This window comes from Nerophis ophidion, linkage group LG16, assembly GCF_033978795.1.
Source record: "Nerophis ophidion isolate RoL-2023_Sa linkage group LG16, RoL_Noph_v1.0, whole genome shotgun sequence".
Taxonomy (NCBI): Eukaryota; Metazoa; Chordata; class Actinopteri; order Syngnathiformes; family Syngnathidae; genus Nerophis; species Nerophis ophidion.
Genome location: NC_084626.1, coordinates 436,000 through 454,570, shown reverse-complemented (window position 1 = coordinate 454,570; position 18,571 = coordinate 436,000). Strand labels below are relative to the sequence as shown.

At 43.6% G+C, this 18,571-nt stretch overlaps 1 protein-coding gene across 1 annotated transcript in view; it reads right to left on the bottom strand.

The window, feature by feature from the left end:
• The window catches only part of slc2a9l2 (solute carrier family 2 member 9, like 2), a 104,207-nt gene extending 86,745 nt beyond the window's left edge, over positions 1-17,462 (bottom strand). Inside the window, exons 1-3 of the mRNA XM_061875647.1 lie at positions 17,365-17,462; positions 8,082-8,158; positions 7,619-7,779 (exon numbers count right to left, since the gene is read on the bottom strand). Coding sequence (XP_061731631.1) covers positions 7,619-7,779; positions 8,082-8,141 — 221 coding nt within the window. The 5' untranslated portion in view covers positions 8,142-8,158; positions 17,365-17,462. The remainder of the gene's footprint in view (positions 1-7,618; positions 7,780-8,081; positions 8,159-17,364) is intronic.
• Positions 17,463-18,571: the final 1,109 nt, after the last annotated feature.

Sequence of the window (18,571 nt, the reverse complement as noted above, 5' to 3'; positions counted from 1 at the left end):
GGCGAGGGAAATCTGGGTTCATTTCGTTGTAATTCCATTGAAGTCTTTGAGCTGCTCTTTGTCTGATCACTCACCTAGGACCTGTTTGTCTTGGGAGACCCTACCAGGGGGCATGAAAACCCCCAGACAACATAGCTCCTAGGATCATTGGGACACGCAAACTCCTCTACCACGGTAAGGTAGCAGCTCAGAGAGGAGCAATATTTTGCATCACTTGTCATCACTTTCTGATTTATTAAATTGTATAACAGTGCAATATTTTGCACTGTTATACAATTTAATAAATCAGAAAGTGATGACATAGTGCTGTATTTTACTTCTTTATCTCTTTTTTTCAACCAAAAATGCTTTGCTGTGATTAGGGGGTACTTGAATTAAAAACATGTTGACAGGGGGTACATCACTGAAAAAAGGTTGAGAACCACTGCATTAGGCGCACCGGGTTATAAGGTGCACTGTCAATTTTTGAGACAATGAAAGGATTTTTAGTGCGCCCTATTGTGTAAAAAATGCAGTGATCAAGGTGGCTAGCAATGCAGCTAATAGTAGCAATCCATTCTGCTTTTAAATCCCTTTAAAAATGCATCCAAAAAACACTACTGATACTTAATTTACCTTCTGTAACCTCTATAACAACCAAACTGTAGCAACAATGTTATTGTAAGAGCCAACCTTGAGGAGCTATTTTTCTAGCGTAGTAAGACATCACCTTACGGCATTAGCCATAAGTTAGCTTGCGCGTCAGCGGCGGAATGGCTTTTGAGTTTGCAATACACAACACATCAATCTGTACTGACTGAACATGAACACTTACAGTATCTGTAAAGTATTGGCCTGCATTTCATGTTGTGTTTGTAGCTGGCCAGGAGCCAACAAATATTTCCAGTTTATTTTGGGTAAGCACTCCATCATCACTTTGGCCTCCAGCTCCACATTTACACCGTCAAGTCACGCCAACCCCACTCTCTCTGCTTCTGTCAGCTCCAATGCTACATCCTCTCTTCACGCTCGCTTCTATGAGCAGCAGTTCATCCTCCATATATCCAGCTTCGAAAAGATAAGATCGTGAATCTTCATTTGTCCAAAAATAGTCGTCTCCATCGTCTATTAATAAGTCTTCCATGATGACAACACATGCATGTTTGCTTCTGGAAGAAGGAAAACACATTTGTTGCCGGAAGTCAGACAAGCGTTGCAATTGGAACGGAAATAAGAGCGCAAAGGGAAAAATTTCCATTGCTGTTAAAAATGAACAAAACAGTAAATATTGTGCATATTACATATTGTTATGAACGTGTCTGTTACTATGTCATACACACACACACACACACATATACATACACACACATATATATATATATATATATATATATATCAATCAATCAATCAATGTTTACTTATATAGCCCTAAATCACTAGTGTCTCAAAGGGCTGCACAAACCACTACGACATCCTCGGTAGGCCCACATAAGGGCAAGGAAAACTCACACCCAGTGGGACGTCAGTGACAATGATGACTATGAGAACCTTGGAGAGGAGGAAAGCAATGGATGTCGAGCGGATCTAACATGATACTGTGAAAGTTCAATCCATAATGGATACAACACAGTCATACATATATATATATATATATATATATATATATATATACTTAAAGCTTGTACATAAAATGTTGAGGTTGTTTTGAAGGCTACAACAGCGACTCATATTTGACATCTTGCAAGCGTTTTTTTTTCTTCTTTAGAAGGCCTAAAAAATGTTTTATGTTCAATGTTTTGGGTTGAATTGAGGACTGAACAGGTGTTTTATAGTTTGTGCTATGGCACCATCTTTTCAAATGTACTTCTTGTTTTGCCTTGAATGAAAAGTAAAAGCATCCATAGCGTTTCTGCTTGAAATGAGTCATCATCACGCAACGTTTGTAAGTTTCACAATTTAAGTAAAACAATTGTTACTTACAAAACTGTCCCATGTGTGATGTTTGTCAGAATGTTTTTAATGCCTAAGTGCTGTCGTAATGTAATGAAGCTACCATCGTTAGCATTAGCTAATATGCTAACACGTCTATGAGTTTCTGTGTTGGTATTACTACCTTACAAAGGGATTGTTTTTGTATTGTTTCAGTTTTGTAAATCCACCAAAAGGTCAGCGTGGATTTATTGAGTCTGTTTAGCTGATTGGAGAGCTAGCATCTGCAGCTAGTGGCTCCATGACCCTGACTTCTGTTTTGTTTGATCAGCCATTTTACCGCCCTCTTACAGACACCGCTTGGAAACAATTAATGTACCTTTACAAAATATTTCTATGTAAATAACTCATTTCACAATGTATATGTCTGCGGCTTATATACCAAAAATTACAGTACTTTTGATTGAAGTTTTTTCCTCAACAGTGAAACTGTCACGCCTGTGAATCAGGTTTTATGTTTGATCATGTTATGTTTTGTTTTTTGGACTCTTGTTTCCCGTTTTGCACTTCCTGGTTGTGTTTGTTTCCTTAGTAAGCCATTAGTTTCCACCTGGTCTGGTCTCCTAGTCACGCCCCGGTCCTCAGCTCTCACACCTGTTTCCAATAATCACAGCTACTATTTAAGCCATTTGTTTTCTGTTCCTCGGCCTGGCTACTTTACCTACTGGATTGTATTGAACCCTCAGGACCACGCACCAACCTTTCCTTGCCGGACCCTCATGCCTCGCCACGCTGTTTATTGTTTGACCACGCCACGTAAGACTTTTTGTATTTATGCCTCGGTGCACGTTTTTGGTTTGCTTTGTGCCTTTGATAGTATCTTCTGTTTATTTGTAGATAGTCATGCCATTGTGCTGTTTTTGTTTAAGGTTCCATGTTTTATGTTGTCACGGGAAATATCATGGTACCCGCTTTAAGTAGCCAGCCTCAGTCGAGGCTAGAAGCCCAATGTTAGCCTGCTTCATTCATCCCAAACCCTGTTTGGATTTGTGTTTGAAGTTCCTTTTCCCGTCGGAACACTAAATGTTTTCTTCTTGGTAATCGTTAACTTGGAACTGTGCAGAACTGTATACAAATCATCATCTGTTTGCAACCTGATCCATCCATTTTCTACGGCTTATCTTGTTGAGGGTGACGTGAGGCTGGAGCCTATCCCAGTTGGTCAGTCAGTGATGGACAAAGAAAGAAGCATTCACAATCTCATCAACATCATGACTGAACCTGTGCTGCCTGCAAGCTTGAAACTAGTAAACCTTTTATTCCGCTATGATAAAAGCTCTCATAATAATTACAAGTCATTAATATGTAATAATCCATTTTCATTACACTTATGAGGGTGAGGACGTTATTCACCGTGTAATCTTGCAGGGAAAAGGTGAGAGTCATCAATCCAATGCTTATTCAGCTGAATCCCAGTTGATCCTCAGCGTTACAATCAATCATAATGTAGGGAAACTACAAGGTGACCTCACGCATATGTCAATCAAGAAAGGTCAATAAACGTGTTTGTTTACTTCTGATGACCTTAAAAGTCGTTTGATGGAAGATGTGCAAGTATGAGGCTTCTATCATGCCGGGGATATTGACTTTCTAAGGACAAGAAGTGCTGTGGAAGTCAAACATGATGCATTTTACCACCCCGCTTGACATTGTCATGAGCAATGTTGTTTCACACAGACTTCTAGCAAGGTGGACTTTAGGTTCGGCTGGCCATCAGTTCGATTTAAAAAAAAAAAAAAAGTTGCCGTGATCCAGGAGCTGCCTTTCTGCTTTTTGTTGCAGTGCCTGGTTTCTGGGGTTCTTGATATTCTTTTCCTCCTGAGGACTTAAGCTCTCCAGTCCCTTCACTCGATGCCATCCAGATCCCTGATGGTTCACCCTTCCAGTCATGTTCATCTCTGCTTTGGCTCCGCTCACGCTTCTCATTTCCTGTGCCTTTCCCTTGGTGTTCCGTGTAGTGCTAACAGTTTGCTCTCCATTCCTTTTGTGTGCATCCTACGTTATTTTCTCTCACTCCTTTTTGAGTGTGCTTTTTGTTATTATTGTAATTATTTTTGTTCCATGTTGGGCCAGTACACTCACGTTGCTGGTTCCTGTACTATAAAAAATATTTTTTACACCTAAAATATTTTCATTTTCTCTTAAAATCGACAGTGCACTTTACAACCCACTGCGCCTAACGTACATATTCATTCTGGTTGTGCATACCGACCTCGAATTGGTGTCATAACAAGTGTGACCAGTAGATGTCAGTAACACATAAGAGATATGTGTGGACTGCAGGTTGACGCCTGTTCAATAAATGACACTAAATGAGGTAGTATGGATGGGTAGATAGCTAGGATAACAACAGAAACAGACTGGCTTAAATAGCAGTGACATGATCAGTGAAACAGGTGTGTGACTCGACAGGTGAAAACTAATGGGTTGCTATGGTGACAAAACAAACAAAAGTGCACAAAGAGTCCAAAAACAAAACCGAACTTGACTAAAACAAAACATGATCACACAGACATGACACTTATTCTCTATCCTGCACTGTTGCCATTTCTAATACAACATAAAGTACACTTGGAACTTGTATCTGTCAGTGGGGCTCGCTACAGAAGCGCTTAAACGACCGTCCCAACAAAGATGACGCTGTCGAAGTGGAGGCACATAAAGAAGACCACCCTCCTGAAGAAAGCGGTCTGTAAAACATCATCAATGCAACATTTTGAGCAAAGAACCACCATCACATGTTATGTATACCACAAGGAAGTATTTTAAAAGTATGAAAATATAATAAGACCCCTTGTAGGCGCCCTATGGTCCAAAAATAATAGTCATGGCATGCATGTGTGGATGTTTTCTCATCATATCCTGAGGTCAAATGTGCTCATTTGGCTTGTAGAGAAGAAAGGTTCGTAAGAAGATAAAGCCGACTATAGAAACTATAGAAAGATGTCACGTAGCAACAAGAACGCCAATGAAGCGATTAAGCCTGCAAGGCTGAGAGGACAAAAGCACTCACTTTTCAACTTGCATGACGGCAGCTTGGATTTAAATGATGTAAACAAATGTTGTGTTCAGTGTCTGTGGGAGGTCTGCTGGGTTCAATCCCAGTCCAAAGTCAAATTGCATTCATTATTTGAGGAGTCGGGGGTCATGAATCAAATATCATTTGGAAGAAAAAAGGTGTTATGCTTACACAAGATTTTGAACACATCTTGGATCTTCAGCATACGGAGACCTTATGAACAATTCTCAGTCAAATGAACTGTTTAAGCTGCAGGGGAGAGATGAAGCACGCCTCTGCATTCAAATGTGCAACTCATATCCCGCTCTGCAGCTCAGGTACATGCCTTCTCTGTCATCAGACTTATTCATGCTCAGGTGCTGGTCTGCAGCTCAGGTACATGCCTTCTCTGTCATCAGACTTATTCCTGCTCAGGTGCTAGTCTGCAGCTCAGATACATGCCTTCTCTGTCATCAGACTTATTCCTGCTCAGGTGCTGGTCTGCAGCTCAGATACATGCCTTCTCTGTCATCAGACTTATTCCTGCTCAGGTGCTAGTCTGCAGCTCAGGTACATGCCTTCTCTGTCATCAGACTTATTCCTGCTCAGGTGCTGGTCTGCAGCTCAGATACATGCCTTCTCTGTCATCAGACTTATTCCTGCTCAGGTGCTAGTCTGCAGCTCAGGTACATGCCTTCTCTGTCATCAGACTTATTCCTGCTCAGGTGCTAGTCTGCAGCTCAGATACATGCCTTCTCTGTCATCAGACTTATTCCTGCTCAGGTGCTAGTCTGCAGCTCAGATACATGCCTTCTCTGTCATCAGACTTATTCCTGCTCAGGTGCTAGTCTGCAGCTCAGATACATGCCTTCTCTGTCATCAGACTTATTCCTGCTCAGGTGCTAGTCTGCAGCTCAGATACATGCCTTCTCTGTCATCAGACTTATTCCTGCTCAGGTGCTAGTCTGCAGCTCAGATACATGCCTTCTCTGTCATCAGACTTATTCCTGCTCAGGTGCTAGTCTGCAGCTCAGATACATGCCTTCTCTGTCATCAGACTTATTCCTGCTCAGGTGCTAGTCTGCAGCTCAGATACATGCCTTCTCTGATCAGACTTATTCCTGCTCAGGTGCTAGTCTGCAGCTCAGATACATGCCTTCTCTGTCATCAGACTTATTCCTGCTCAGGTGCTAGTCTGCAGCTCAGATACATGCCTTCTCTGTCATCAGACTTATTCCTGCTCAGGTGCTAGTCTGCAGCTCAGATACATGCCTTCTCTGTCATCAGACTTATTCCTGCTCAGGTGCTAGTCTGCAGCTCAGGTACATGCCTTCTCTGTCATCAGACTTATTCCTGCTCAGGTGCTAGTCTGCAGCTCAGGTACATGCCTTCTCTGTCATCAGACTTATTCCTGCTCAGGTGCTAGTCTGCAGCTCAGATACATGCCTTCTCTGTCATCAGACTTATTCCTGCTCAGGTGCTAGTCTGCAGCTCAGATACATGCCTTCTCTGTCATCAGACTTATTCCTGCTCAGGTGCTAGTCTGCAGCTCAGATACATGCCTTCTCTGTCATCGGACTTATTCCTGCTCAGGTGCTGGTCTGCAGCTCAGATACATGCCTTCTCTGTCATCAGACTTATTCCTGCTCAGGTGCTAGTCTGCAGCTCAGATACATGCCTTCTCTGTCATCAGACTTATTCCTGCTCAGGTGCTAGTCTGCAGCTCAGATACATGCCTTCTCTGTCATCAGACTTATTCCTGCTCAGGTGCTAGTCTGCAGCTCAGATACATGCCTTCTCTGTCATCGGACTTATTCCTGCTCAGGTGCTGGTCTGCAGCTCAGATACATGCCTTCTCGGATCATCAGACTTATTCCTGCTCAGGTGCTAGTCTGCAGCTCAGATACATGCCTTCTCGGATCATCAGACTTATTCCTGCTCAGGTGCTAGTCTGCAGCTCAGATACATGCCTTCTCTGTCATCAGACTTATTCCTGCTCAGGTGCTAGTCTGCAGCTCAGATACATGCCTTCTCTGTCATCAGACTTATTCCTGCTCAGGTGCTAGTCTGCAGCTCAGATACATGCCTTCTCTGTCATCAGACTTATTCCTGCTCAGGTGCTAGTCTGCAGCTCAGATACATGCCTTCTCTGATCAGACTTATTCCTGCTCAGGTGCTAGTCTGCAGCTCAGATACATGCCTTCTCGGATCATCAGACTTATTCCTGCTCAGGTGCTAGTCTGCAGCTCAGATACATGCCTTCTCTGTCATCAGACTTATTCCTGCTCAGGTGCTAGTCTGCAGCTCAGATACATGCCTTCTCTGTCATCAGACTTATTCCTGCTCAGGTGCTAGTCTGCAGCTCAGATACATGCCTTCTCTGTCATCAGACTTATTCCTGCTCAGGTGCTAGTCTGCAGCTCAGATACATGCCTTCTCTGATCAGACTTATTCCTGCTCAGGTGCTAGTCTGCAGCTCAGATACATGCCTTCTCGGATCATCAGACTTATTCCTGCTCAGGTGCTAGTCTGCAGCTCAGATACATGCCTTCTCGGATCAGACGGAGCCATAGGCACAGAGCCCACAGGCCACAAATATGTCGTGCTTGAAAGATGGAGAAGATGATGGTGAGCATTAGGAAGTCTGCTTACCTTCCCAGTATTTTTATGAGCCAGGAGACGGCGAGCGCTCCACAAAGGCCGCCGATAGAAAATATGGAGACGGTGATGGACCAAAGCAGCGTGGATGTTTCTGCTCCGACAGGATGGCCGTATCTCTCCATCCATGTCCGGTTGTAGAAATCTTTAATGTACTGCAAAGGAAAATACAAATGAGACTCACACTTACTCGACAGATGTGAACAAAGTAATGGCTTCTCAGTCTACAGCACTTGGGGACTCAAGGGAGTCCTTCTAGAAAGCCAATCAATTATTATTGAAATGAAAGTCCATCTTCATGTCCTGGTTACAAGTTCTAACCTTCACATGAACATTCAAGGTCTTGTAGGCCAAAGACCTCCAAACTGGTGGAAAGAAAGAGCAAAGAGCAGCCCGCCTGCTTATAGTCTTGTATGAAAATGATCCTTGGATTTCACATTGAACTGCTTGTAACTACCTTCTTATTGGGATGATCTTCCACCAATGACAGCAGTATTGTGCCGCTAATAGTCCCCATCAAAAGTGTCCGTACACCTGTAAAGAACATCATGTCATGGCCTTCTTCACTTTCCAATCATTTCTACAACTTTTATTTTTTGTGATGTAGTTGGAGCACATACTTGCTGCTCACAAAAAACATTCATGAAGTTTGCTTCTTTTATGAATTTATTATGAAAATGTGAGCTGAAGAATTTGGAGGTCAACCTCCTTTTCTCTGTAAAGCAGCAGTTCCATCACATGACACCACAAGGAACAAAGATAAGACCTTCTGGAGGAAGCTTCTGTGGTCTGGCTTCAAAGCAATATAAAGCATGAATGTCTACTGGAAACAAATGTTATATTACAGCAGTGAATGCTAATTTAGTGTTAGCATGCAAACTAATGTTCATTATTTTCTCTTGCAACATGAAGTTTTACTACCATTATTAGCAAATATTTAAGCACTCACTCTTTAAACAAAGTAAGACTACAATTTTGTTATTATGTAAACAAATTAAGTGTTATGTTATACTGGGGGAGGTGACGGCACACTGACACCAGGTGGCAGTGTTCAATGATTCATATATATATATATATATATATATATATATATATATATATATATATATGTATGAAAGACTACAAAACAATACTAAGAATAAACCAAGGATATGAAGTGTGACAAAGACTCAAGAGTGTATGGTGTAAGGCTAAGTGTGTAAATTAACTGAAGGGTCTTACCAAAGTGTTGGAGGTGGTGGAGGCAGGGGCGAGGCAGGCAGGGAAGTCCATGGCGGAAGCGGGGTCAAAAGCAGGAGAGTGAGTCCAAAGTCCAAAACAGAGGTCGGGGATCCAGGAAGGCAAAATGGGAGCCAAGAGGGAAGCAGCGGTGGTGACACGACACATCTGACAACTAAGTTCCTGCGCCGATCCTTGGGTCCACTGGTCCTTTATTGGGCTTGCCCTCATCAGTACCAGGTGAGCAGATTGATAAAAAGGCTGCAGGCTTGTTGCTGCGTGGGCGTGCTGCACTCAGCACGAGTGAGCGTGTGTCTGAGTGCACTGTCAGCAGGGTCACCTCTTGGCACACTGTTAGTAGGGGCTCACGCAGCTCCAGCCGCCGGGGAGACGTGGGTTCAAATCCGCCCCGTGACAGTAAGATTACAATTTTCTTATTATGTAAACATGTAAGACTACAATTTCATTATTATGTAAACAAAGTAAGACTACAATTTTCTTATTATGTAAACAAGTAAGACTACAATTTCATTATTATGTAAACAAAGTAAGACTACAATTTTCTTATTATGTAAACAAGTAAGACTACAATTTCATTATTATGTAAACAAAGTAAGACTACAATTTTCTTATTATGTAAACAAGTAAGACTACAATTTCATTATTATGTAAACAAAGTAAGACTACAATTTTCTTATTATGTAAACAAGTAAGACTACAATTTCATTATTATGTAAACAAAGTAAGACTACAATTTTCTTATTATGTAAACAAGTAAGACTACAATTTCATTATTATGTAAACAAAGTAAGACTACAATTTTCTTATTATGTAAACAAGTAAGACTACAATTTCATTATTATGTAAACATGTAAGACTACAATTTCATTATTATGTAAACAAAGTAAGACTACAATTTCATGTGAGGATGTCTCAAGATTACAGTATTTGATACGGAATGTGTGAAAAAATGTGCTCAGTAATAGATTTAGATGAAATAATAATAATAAAATGGCTGTTAAAGTTAGAGTGCCAATCGCTAGCTGACCACTAATGTGCTAATTGCTAGCTGACAACAAACACCCAAGTCACTAGCTGGCAACTGGTGTGTTAATTGCTAACTTGCAACTAGCGTGCTAAGTGCGAGCTAGCAACTAGCATGTTAATTTTTAATGGGCAACGAGAGTGCTAATCGCTAGCTGACAACTAACACAACAATCGCTAGTTGACAACTAGAGCATTTATTATTAGTTGACAACTAGAGTGTTAAATATTAGTTATTAGTTTAATCATTAGCTAGGAACTAGAGTGCAAATCGCTTGCTGACAGCTAACGTGTAAATTGCTAGCCGGCAACTAGAGTGTTAATTGCCAAATGGGGAAGTCCTTTAGCTGCTATCATGTAGTACTGCCTTTGTACATGTCAATGTTTACTTTTGTATTTACAATAAATCAACACAAAATCCGTACTTTGGAGCAATGTTCACAGACTCTTGTATGCCTTCTGTCGCAGGTGAGCCATGTTAGTCATGGATTCCTGCTTGAAGGAAGAGTTGTTGAAAATGTCTGGTGCAATTGCAACAGTCAGCCTGAATGCATTGTTGCAGCTCGATGGTTTATGAGCACGATGCAATTGCAACAGTCAGCCTGAATGCATCGTTGCAGCTCGATGGTTTATGAGCACGATGCAATGCAACAGTCGGCCAGAACGCATCGTTGCAGCTCGATGGTTTATGAGCACGATGCAATGCAACAGTCAGCCAGAACGCATCGTTGCAGCTCGATGGTTTATGAGCACGATGCAATGCAACAGTCAGCCTGAACGCATCGTTGCAGCTCGATGGTTTATGAGCACGATGCAATGCAACAGTCAGCCTGAATGCATCGTTGCAGCTCGATGGTTTATGAGCACGATGCAATGCAACAGTCGGCCTGAATGCATTGTTGCAGCTCGATGGTTTATGAGCACGATGCAATGCAACAGTCGGCCAGAACGCATCGTTGCAGCTCGATGGTTTATGAGCACGATGCAATGCAACAGTCGGCCAGAACGCATCGTTGCAGCTCGATGGTTTATGAGCACGATGCAATGCAACAGTCAGCCTGAACGCATCGTTGCAGCTCGATGGTTTATGAGCACGATGCAATGCAACAGTCAGCCTGAACGCATCGTTGCAGCTCGATGGTTTATGAGCACGATGCAATGCAACAGTCAGCCTGAACGCATCGTTGCAGCTCGATGGTTTATGAGCACGATGCAATGCAACAGTCGGCCTGAATGCATCGTTGCAGCTCGATGGTTTATGAGCACGATGCAATGCAACAGTCGGCCTGAACGCATCGTTGCAGCTCGATGGTTTATGAGCACGATGCAATGCAACAGTCGGCCTGAATGCATTGTTGCAGCTCGATGGTTTATGAGCACGATGCAATGCAACAGTCGGCCAGAACGCATCGTTGCAGCTCGATGGTTTATGAGCACGATGCAATGCAACAGTCAGCCTGAACGCATCGTTGCAGCTCGATGGTTTATGAGCACGATGCAATGCAACAGTCAGCCTGAACGCATCGTTGCAGCTCGATGGTTTATGAGCACGATGCAATGCAACAGTCAGCCTGAACGCATCGTTGCAGCTCGATGGTTTATGAGCACGATGCAATGCAACAGTCGGCCTGAATGCATCGTTGCAGCTCGATGGTTTATGAGCACGATGCAATGCAACAGTCGGCCTGAACGCATCGTTGCAGCTCGATGGTTTATGAGCACGATGCAATGCAACAGTCGGCCTGAATGCATTGTTGCAGCTCGATGGTTTATGAGCACGATGCAATGCAACAGTCGGCCAGAACGCATCGTTGCAGCTCGATGGTTTATGAGCACGATGCAATGCAACAGTCAGCCTGAATGCATTGTTGCAGCTCGATGGTTTATGAGCACGATGCAATGCAACAGTCAGCCTGAATGCATCGTTGCAGCTCGATGGTTTATGAGCACGATGCAATGCAACAGTCAGCCTGAATGCATCGTTGCAGCTCGATGGTTTATGAGCACGATGCAATGCAACAGTCAGCCTGAACGCATCGTTGCAGCTCGATGGTTTATGAGCACGATGCAATGCAACAGTCAGCCTGAATGCATCGTTGCAGCTCGATGGTTTATGAGCACGATGCAATGCAACAGTCAGCCTGAACGCATCGTTGCAGCTCGATGGTTTATGAGCACGATGCAATGCAACAGTCAGCCTGAACGCATCGTTGCAGCTCGATGGTTTATGAGCACGATGCAATGCAACAGTCAGCCTGAATGCATCGTTGCAGCTCGATGGTTTATGAGCACGATGCAATGCAACAGTCAGCCTGAATGCATCGTTGCAGCTCGATGGTTTATGAGCACGATGCAATGCAACAGTCAGCCTGAACGCATCGTTGCAGCTCGATGGTTTATGAGCACGATGCAATGCAACAGTCAGCCTGAATGCATCGTTGCAGCTCGATGGTTTATGAGCACGATGCAATGCAACAGTCAGCCTGAATGCATCGTTGCAGCTCGATGGTTTATGAGCACGATGCAATGCAACAGTCAGCCTGAACGCATCGTTGCAGCTCGATGGTTTATGAGCACGATGCAATGCAACAGTCAGCCTGAACGCATCGTTGCAGCTCGATGGTTTATGAGCACGATGCAATGCAACAGTCAGCCTGAACGCATCGTTGCAGCTCGATGGTTTATGAGCACGATGCAATGCAACAGTCGGCCTGAATGCATCGTTGCAGCTCGATGGTTTATGAGCACGATGCAATGCAACAGTCGGCCTGAACGCATCGTTGCAGCTCGATGGTTTATGAGCACGATGCAATGCAACAGTCGGCCTGAATGCATTGTTGCAGCTCGATGGTTTATGAGCACGATGCAATGCAACAGTCGGCCAGAACGCATCGTTGCAGCTCGATGGTTTATGAGCACGATGCAATGCAACAGTCAGCCTGAACGCATCGTTGCAGCTCGATGGTTTATGAGCACGATGCAATGCAACAGTCAGCCTGAACGCATCGTTGCAGCTCGATGGTTTATGAGCACGATGCAATGCAACAGTCAGCCTGAACGCATCGTTGCAGCTCGATGGTTTATGAGCACGATGCAATGCAACAGTCGGCCTGAATGCATCGTTGCAGCTCGATGGTTTATGAGCACGATGCAATGCAACAGTCGGCCTGAACGCATCGTTGCAGCTCGATGGTTTATGAGCACGATGCAATGCAACAGTCGGCCTGAATGCATTGTTGCAGCTCGATGGTTTATGAGCACGATGCAATGCAACAGTCGGCCAGAACGCATCGTTGCAGCTCGATGGTTTATGAGCACGATGCAATGCAACAGTCAGCCTGAATGCATTGTTGCAGCTCGATGGTTTATGAGCACGATGCAATGCAACAGTCAGCCTGAATGCATCGTTGCAGCTCGATGGTTTATGAGCACGATGCAATGCAACAGTCAGCCTGAATGCATCGTTGCAGCTCGATGGTTTATGAGCACGATGCAATGCAACAGTCAGCCTGAACGCATCGTTGCAGCTCGATGGTTTATGAGCACGATGCAATGCAACAGTCAGCCTGAATGCATCGTTGCAGCTCGATGGTTTATGAGCACGATGCAATGCAACAGTCAGCCTGAACGCATCGTTGCAGCTCGATGGTTTATGAGCACGATGCAATGCAACAGTCAGCCTGAACGCATCGTTGCAGCTCGATGGTTTATGAGCACGATGCAATGCAACAGTCAGCCTGAATGCATCGTTGCAGCTCGATGGTTTATGAGCACGATGCAATGCAACAGTCAGCCTGAATGCATCGTTGCAGCTCGATGGTTTATGAGCACGATGCAATGCAACAGTCAGCCTGAACGCATCGTTGCAGCTCGATGGTTTATGAGCACGATGCAATGCAACAGTCAGCCTGAATGCATCGTTGCAGCTCGATGGTTTATGAGCACGATGCAATGCAACAGTCAGCCTGAATGCATCGTTGCAGCTCGATGGTTTATGAGCACGATGCAATGCAACAGTCAGCCTGAACGCATCGTTGCAGCTCGATGGTTTATGAGCACGATGCAATGCAACAGTCAGCCTGAATGCATCGTTGCAGCTCGATGGTTTATGAGCACGATGCAATGCAACAGTCAGCCTGAACGCATCGTTGCAGCTCGATGGTTTATGAGCACGATGCAATGCAACAGTCAGCCTGAATGCATTGTTGCAGCTCGATGGTTTATGAGCACAATGCAATGCGCGGGTAGAGCACCGGGTGTTGTGGTTACGGTATGGAGAGGCCGGAGATGAGAGGGTGAAGAAAGAGAGGCAGAGGCGTGCTTCACTCTAGAACACAGGTGTCAAACTCAAGACCCAGGAGCCAGATCTGGGCTGCCACTTCATTTTACACGGCCCACAAATAATACGCGTCAATAAACAACGTGGAATTGTGCACTGTTAACATTTAAATAGATTTTACGGTAAAATTTACGGTGGCCTTTGCAGCATATTACTGGAAATTGAGAAGAAATACTCTGTTTTAATAACATAAAAGTCTGTCGTTTGAGTTGCCAGTTTTTGTTGTTGTTTTTAAGGTGTCTCACTGCAAATGGAAAACAAAAGAATGACGGTAAAAATCTGGCAGCTCGGATTGCAGAATTAAAGTAGTGAAACAAAAATGAATATTATCAACAACAGTATCAATATTAGTTATCATTTCAGCATAGCAGTGATTAAAAATCCCTCATTGACATTATCATTAGACATTTATACAAATAATAAAAAAGAACAATAGTGTCACAGTGGCTTACACTTGCATGGCATCTCATAAGCTGGACAACACACTGTGTCCAATGTTTTCACAAAGATAAAATAAGTCATATTTTTGCTTCCTTTAATAGTTCAAACAAATGTACATTATTGCAATCAGTTGATAAAACATTGTCCTTTACAATTATAAAAGCTTTTTTTAAAAATCTACTACTCTGCTAGCATGTGAGCAGACTGGGGTAGATCCTGCTGAAATCTATGTATTGAATCAATACACAATCCTTTTAAGAATTGTTTTTGACTTGAGAATCGTGTTGAATTGAAAAAAAAATCGATTTTGAATTGAATCATGACCCCAAGAATCGATATTGAATCGAATCGTGGGACACCCAAAGATTCACAGCCCTAGAAAATAGTGTTTGAAGATGTGATGACTATCATGCCTTAGTAACAATATATTGTAAGTACCTTCATCTTCTTTTTAATCAAAGATGGCTGTGTTGGCCCTGCGATGAGGTGGCGACTTGTCCAGGGTGTACCCCGCCTTCCGCCCGATTGTAGCTGAGATAGGCGCCAGCGCCCCCCGCGACCCCCAAAGGGAATAAGCGGTAGAAAATGGATGGATGGATGGGTTATAAAGGTTATGGAATTGTCGTCGCCCCATAATTCAAATTCTCTGGTCAAAGTTGAATAATGTCAGGTTTTAAGGTCAAAAAGGCTTTCTTGGATTCTCCGAAGGGGCCATGGAAATAATGCATGAGGCGGATGATTGGAAGTGAGAGCACAATGAGGCTTGGTGATGGCAGCTCAGCTTAGTCCAGATGACATACATACTTTCTACCTCTTTGACTTCAACCGCCAGTCTCCTGTTGGAATGTACTAGCGGGGCCACCAGGACTTAGCAGCATTTTGCACACACTTCTTTCTTTCACAGAACACTTTATGCTGAATTTGCACAAGACATTCTACTGCTCTGTTTTCATGCAGACCACATTTCTCAAACGTGTTATGTCCTTTCATTTCATTACAAAAAAGATGACATTTGTACGCGGACAGGAAGTGCTGTCGATTGGAAGCAGCGCCGTGAACAAAGTTTACATACATGAAACAAAAAGTGAGCTGTTTGGCCACAACACCCAGCAACATGTTTGGAGGAGAGAATGTGAGGTCTTTAATCCCAGGAACACCAGAACTACTGTCAAGCATGGTGGTGGTAGTATTATACTCTGGGCCTGTTTTGCTGCCAGTGGAACTGCTGCTTTAAATGGGACAATGAAAAAGGAGGATTAGCTCCAAATTGTTCAGGACAACCTACCTAAATCATCAGGGGGGAGGTTGGGTCTTGGGTGCAGTTTGGTGTTCCAACAGGACAATGACCCCAAACACACCTCAAAAGTGATCAAGGAATGGCTAAATTGGGCTAGAATGAAGGTTTTAGAAAGTCCTGACTTAAAAGGTGTGGACAATGCTGAAGAAACAAGTCCATGTGAGAAAAGCAACACGTTTAGCTGAACTGCTGCAATTTTGTGGTGAAAAATGTGCACAGAAGCTTGTGGATGGCTACCAAAAGTGCCTTATTGCAGGTAAACTTGCCAAGGGACATGGAAGCAAATATGAACATTGCTGTATGTATACTTTTGACCCTCACATTTTCAGTAGAGCCAAAATAAATTCATAAAAGAAGCAAACTTCATGAAAGTTTTTTGTGAGCAACAAGTATGTGCTCCAATCACAACAAAGGGAAGACAGCCATGACATGATGTTCTTTACAGGTGGACGTACACTTTTGAGCAGGACTGTGCAATAGCAAGAGTTTGAACAAGTCTTCACATGTGCTCTCTGCCAAGCTGCTACCTCAAGCAGGAGCAGTTAAAGACACGCCTGAGCAGAAGCGAAGGTGAAAGTCAGCGGAGACAGGATCCACATGGCCAGAGTCCCCTGGGAAAGTCTTCTATTGCCCAGCATCCCAATCAGCGTCTCTTTCCACAGTGTAAAGTCATCCCAGCTCGCCAGGAAGGAAGATTAATTGCATCCAAATAAAAAGTGAGAGAGAAAGGAGACACCTGGAAGGTTCCCCACCAGGTGTATTGTGTGAAGAAAGACTTCATCCATCTGCTTGTAAGACAAGACAAGAAAGTGTGCCGTGGCTTTTCCCAGAGGTGCTCCTTCCTTTGTGGTCTTCTCCACTCTCCACCCTCCAGATGACTGTGTGGCCTCCAGTCAGAAGGCTTGGAAGTCTGCAGCTCACTGTCCTGCAGGACTATAGCAGTCACAGTCCAGGACTACATTGCACCTGTTTCCTGGCACCCTGCTGAGCCTTCTCACGGCACTGCCCACATGCAGGGTTAGGGTTAGGGCTGCTGGCACTTTGCCTGCATGGATTCTGGAGGTGTCATCCCGGTTCGGTCCGCACTCGAAAAATAGTATGTTAGGTCCAAGACTTGGGGTCAACCATAAATGACACAAAATGGGAAAAAAACAACAACATGCGCAGTTTTGAAACTGTAGATTTTTTTTAGAATAGAAGTAGTTCTGTCAATGTTGTGTCCTATAATTCACTGGGCTGCTGGCGACTATTTCTAAATAACACAGATCAACTACAAGTCATTTGAATCCATATTAGTTGTGTTTTAATCAGATGTATAATGATGATTAATCAACTAGCATCAGCGACGCAACTAGCAAACATGCTGATATTTGCAGAACATCAGAGGGCGGTTTGACTCACCAATGCTGGAGCGTTGACCACGGAGAGGTTGTACCCGTACAGAAAAGAGGATCCCAGGGCACCAAAGAAGGCGGCGCTCAGTAGACAGGAAGTGACCGACTGCTGTTGACGGAGCACACACAACAAACCAGGTTGTGTTAGATCTACAAAGTCAGGTGAGTGGTCTGGGGGTGCAAGTCCAAATGCTGTAGATTCAAGTCCACATCTTGAGTGCTGAGGTGTTGCCCAACAACAACAAACACATTTAGTTGTTCTGTACTTTGAGGCATTTCCGGAATGTACTGTGATGCCTTCAAGTTTTATCACATGAAATGAATCAATGATTAAGAGAATAAAAGCATGTTTACAAAGACGGGAATACATGAGGTGCCAAATGCAACTTCCTGTTATGTGTTGGACATGTCTTTTATCTTCAAGTAGCAGTAGGGTGGGAAACAAGTTGCCTCTCAATATTGAAGCTATTATCATATATATATATATATATATATATATATATATATATATATATATATATATATATATATATATATATATATATATATTTATACTGTATATTGGATTTATGACACTGAAAGACTTAAAAAATCTGCGAATGAAAAGATCAATCAATCAATCAATGTTTACTTATATAGCCCTAAATCACTAGTGTCTCAAAGGGCTGCACAAACCACCACGACATCCTCGGTAGGCCCACATAAGGGCAAGGAAAACTCACACCCAGTGGGACATCGGTGACAATAATGACCCAGTGGGACGTCGGTGACAATGATGACTATGAGAACCTTGGAGAGGAGGAAAGCAATGGATGTCGAGCGGGTCTAACATGATACTGTGAAAGTTCAATCCACAATGGATACAACACAGTCGCGAAAGTCCAGTCCAAAGCGGATCCAACACAGCAGCGAGAGTCCCGTTCACAGCGGAGCCAGCAGGAAACCATCCCAAGCGGAGGCGGATCAGCAGCGCAGAGATGTCCCCAGCCGATACACAGGCAAGCAGTACATGGCCACCGGATCGGACCGGACCCCCTCCACAAGGGAGAGTGGGACATAGGAGAAAAAGAAAAGAAACGGCAGATCAACTGGTCTAAAAAGGAGGTCTATTTAAAGGCTAGAGTATACAGATGAGTTTTAAGGTGAGACTTAAATGCTTCTACTGAGGTAGCATCTCGAACTGTTACCGGGAGGGCATTCCAGAGTACTGGAGC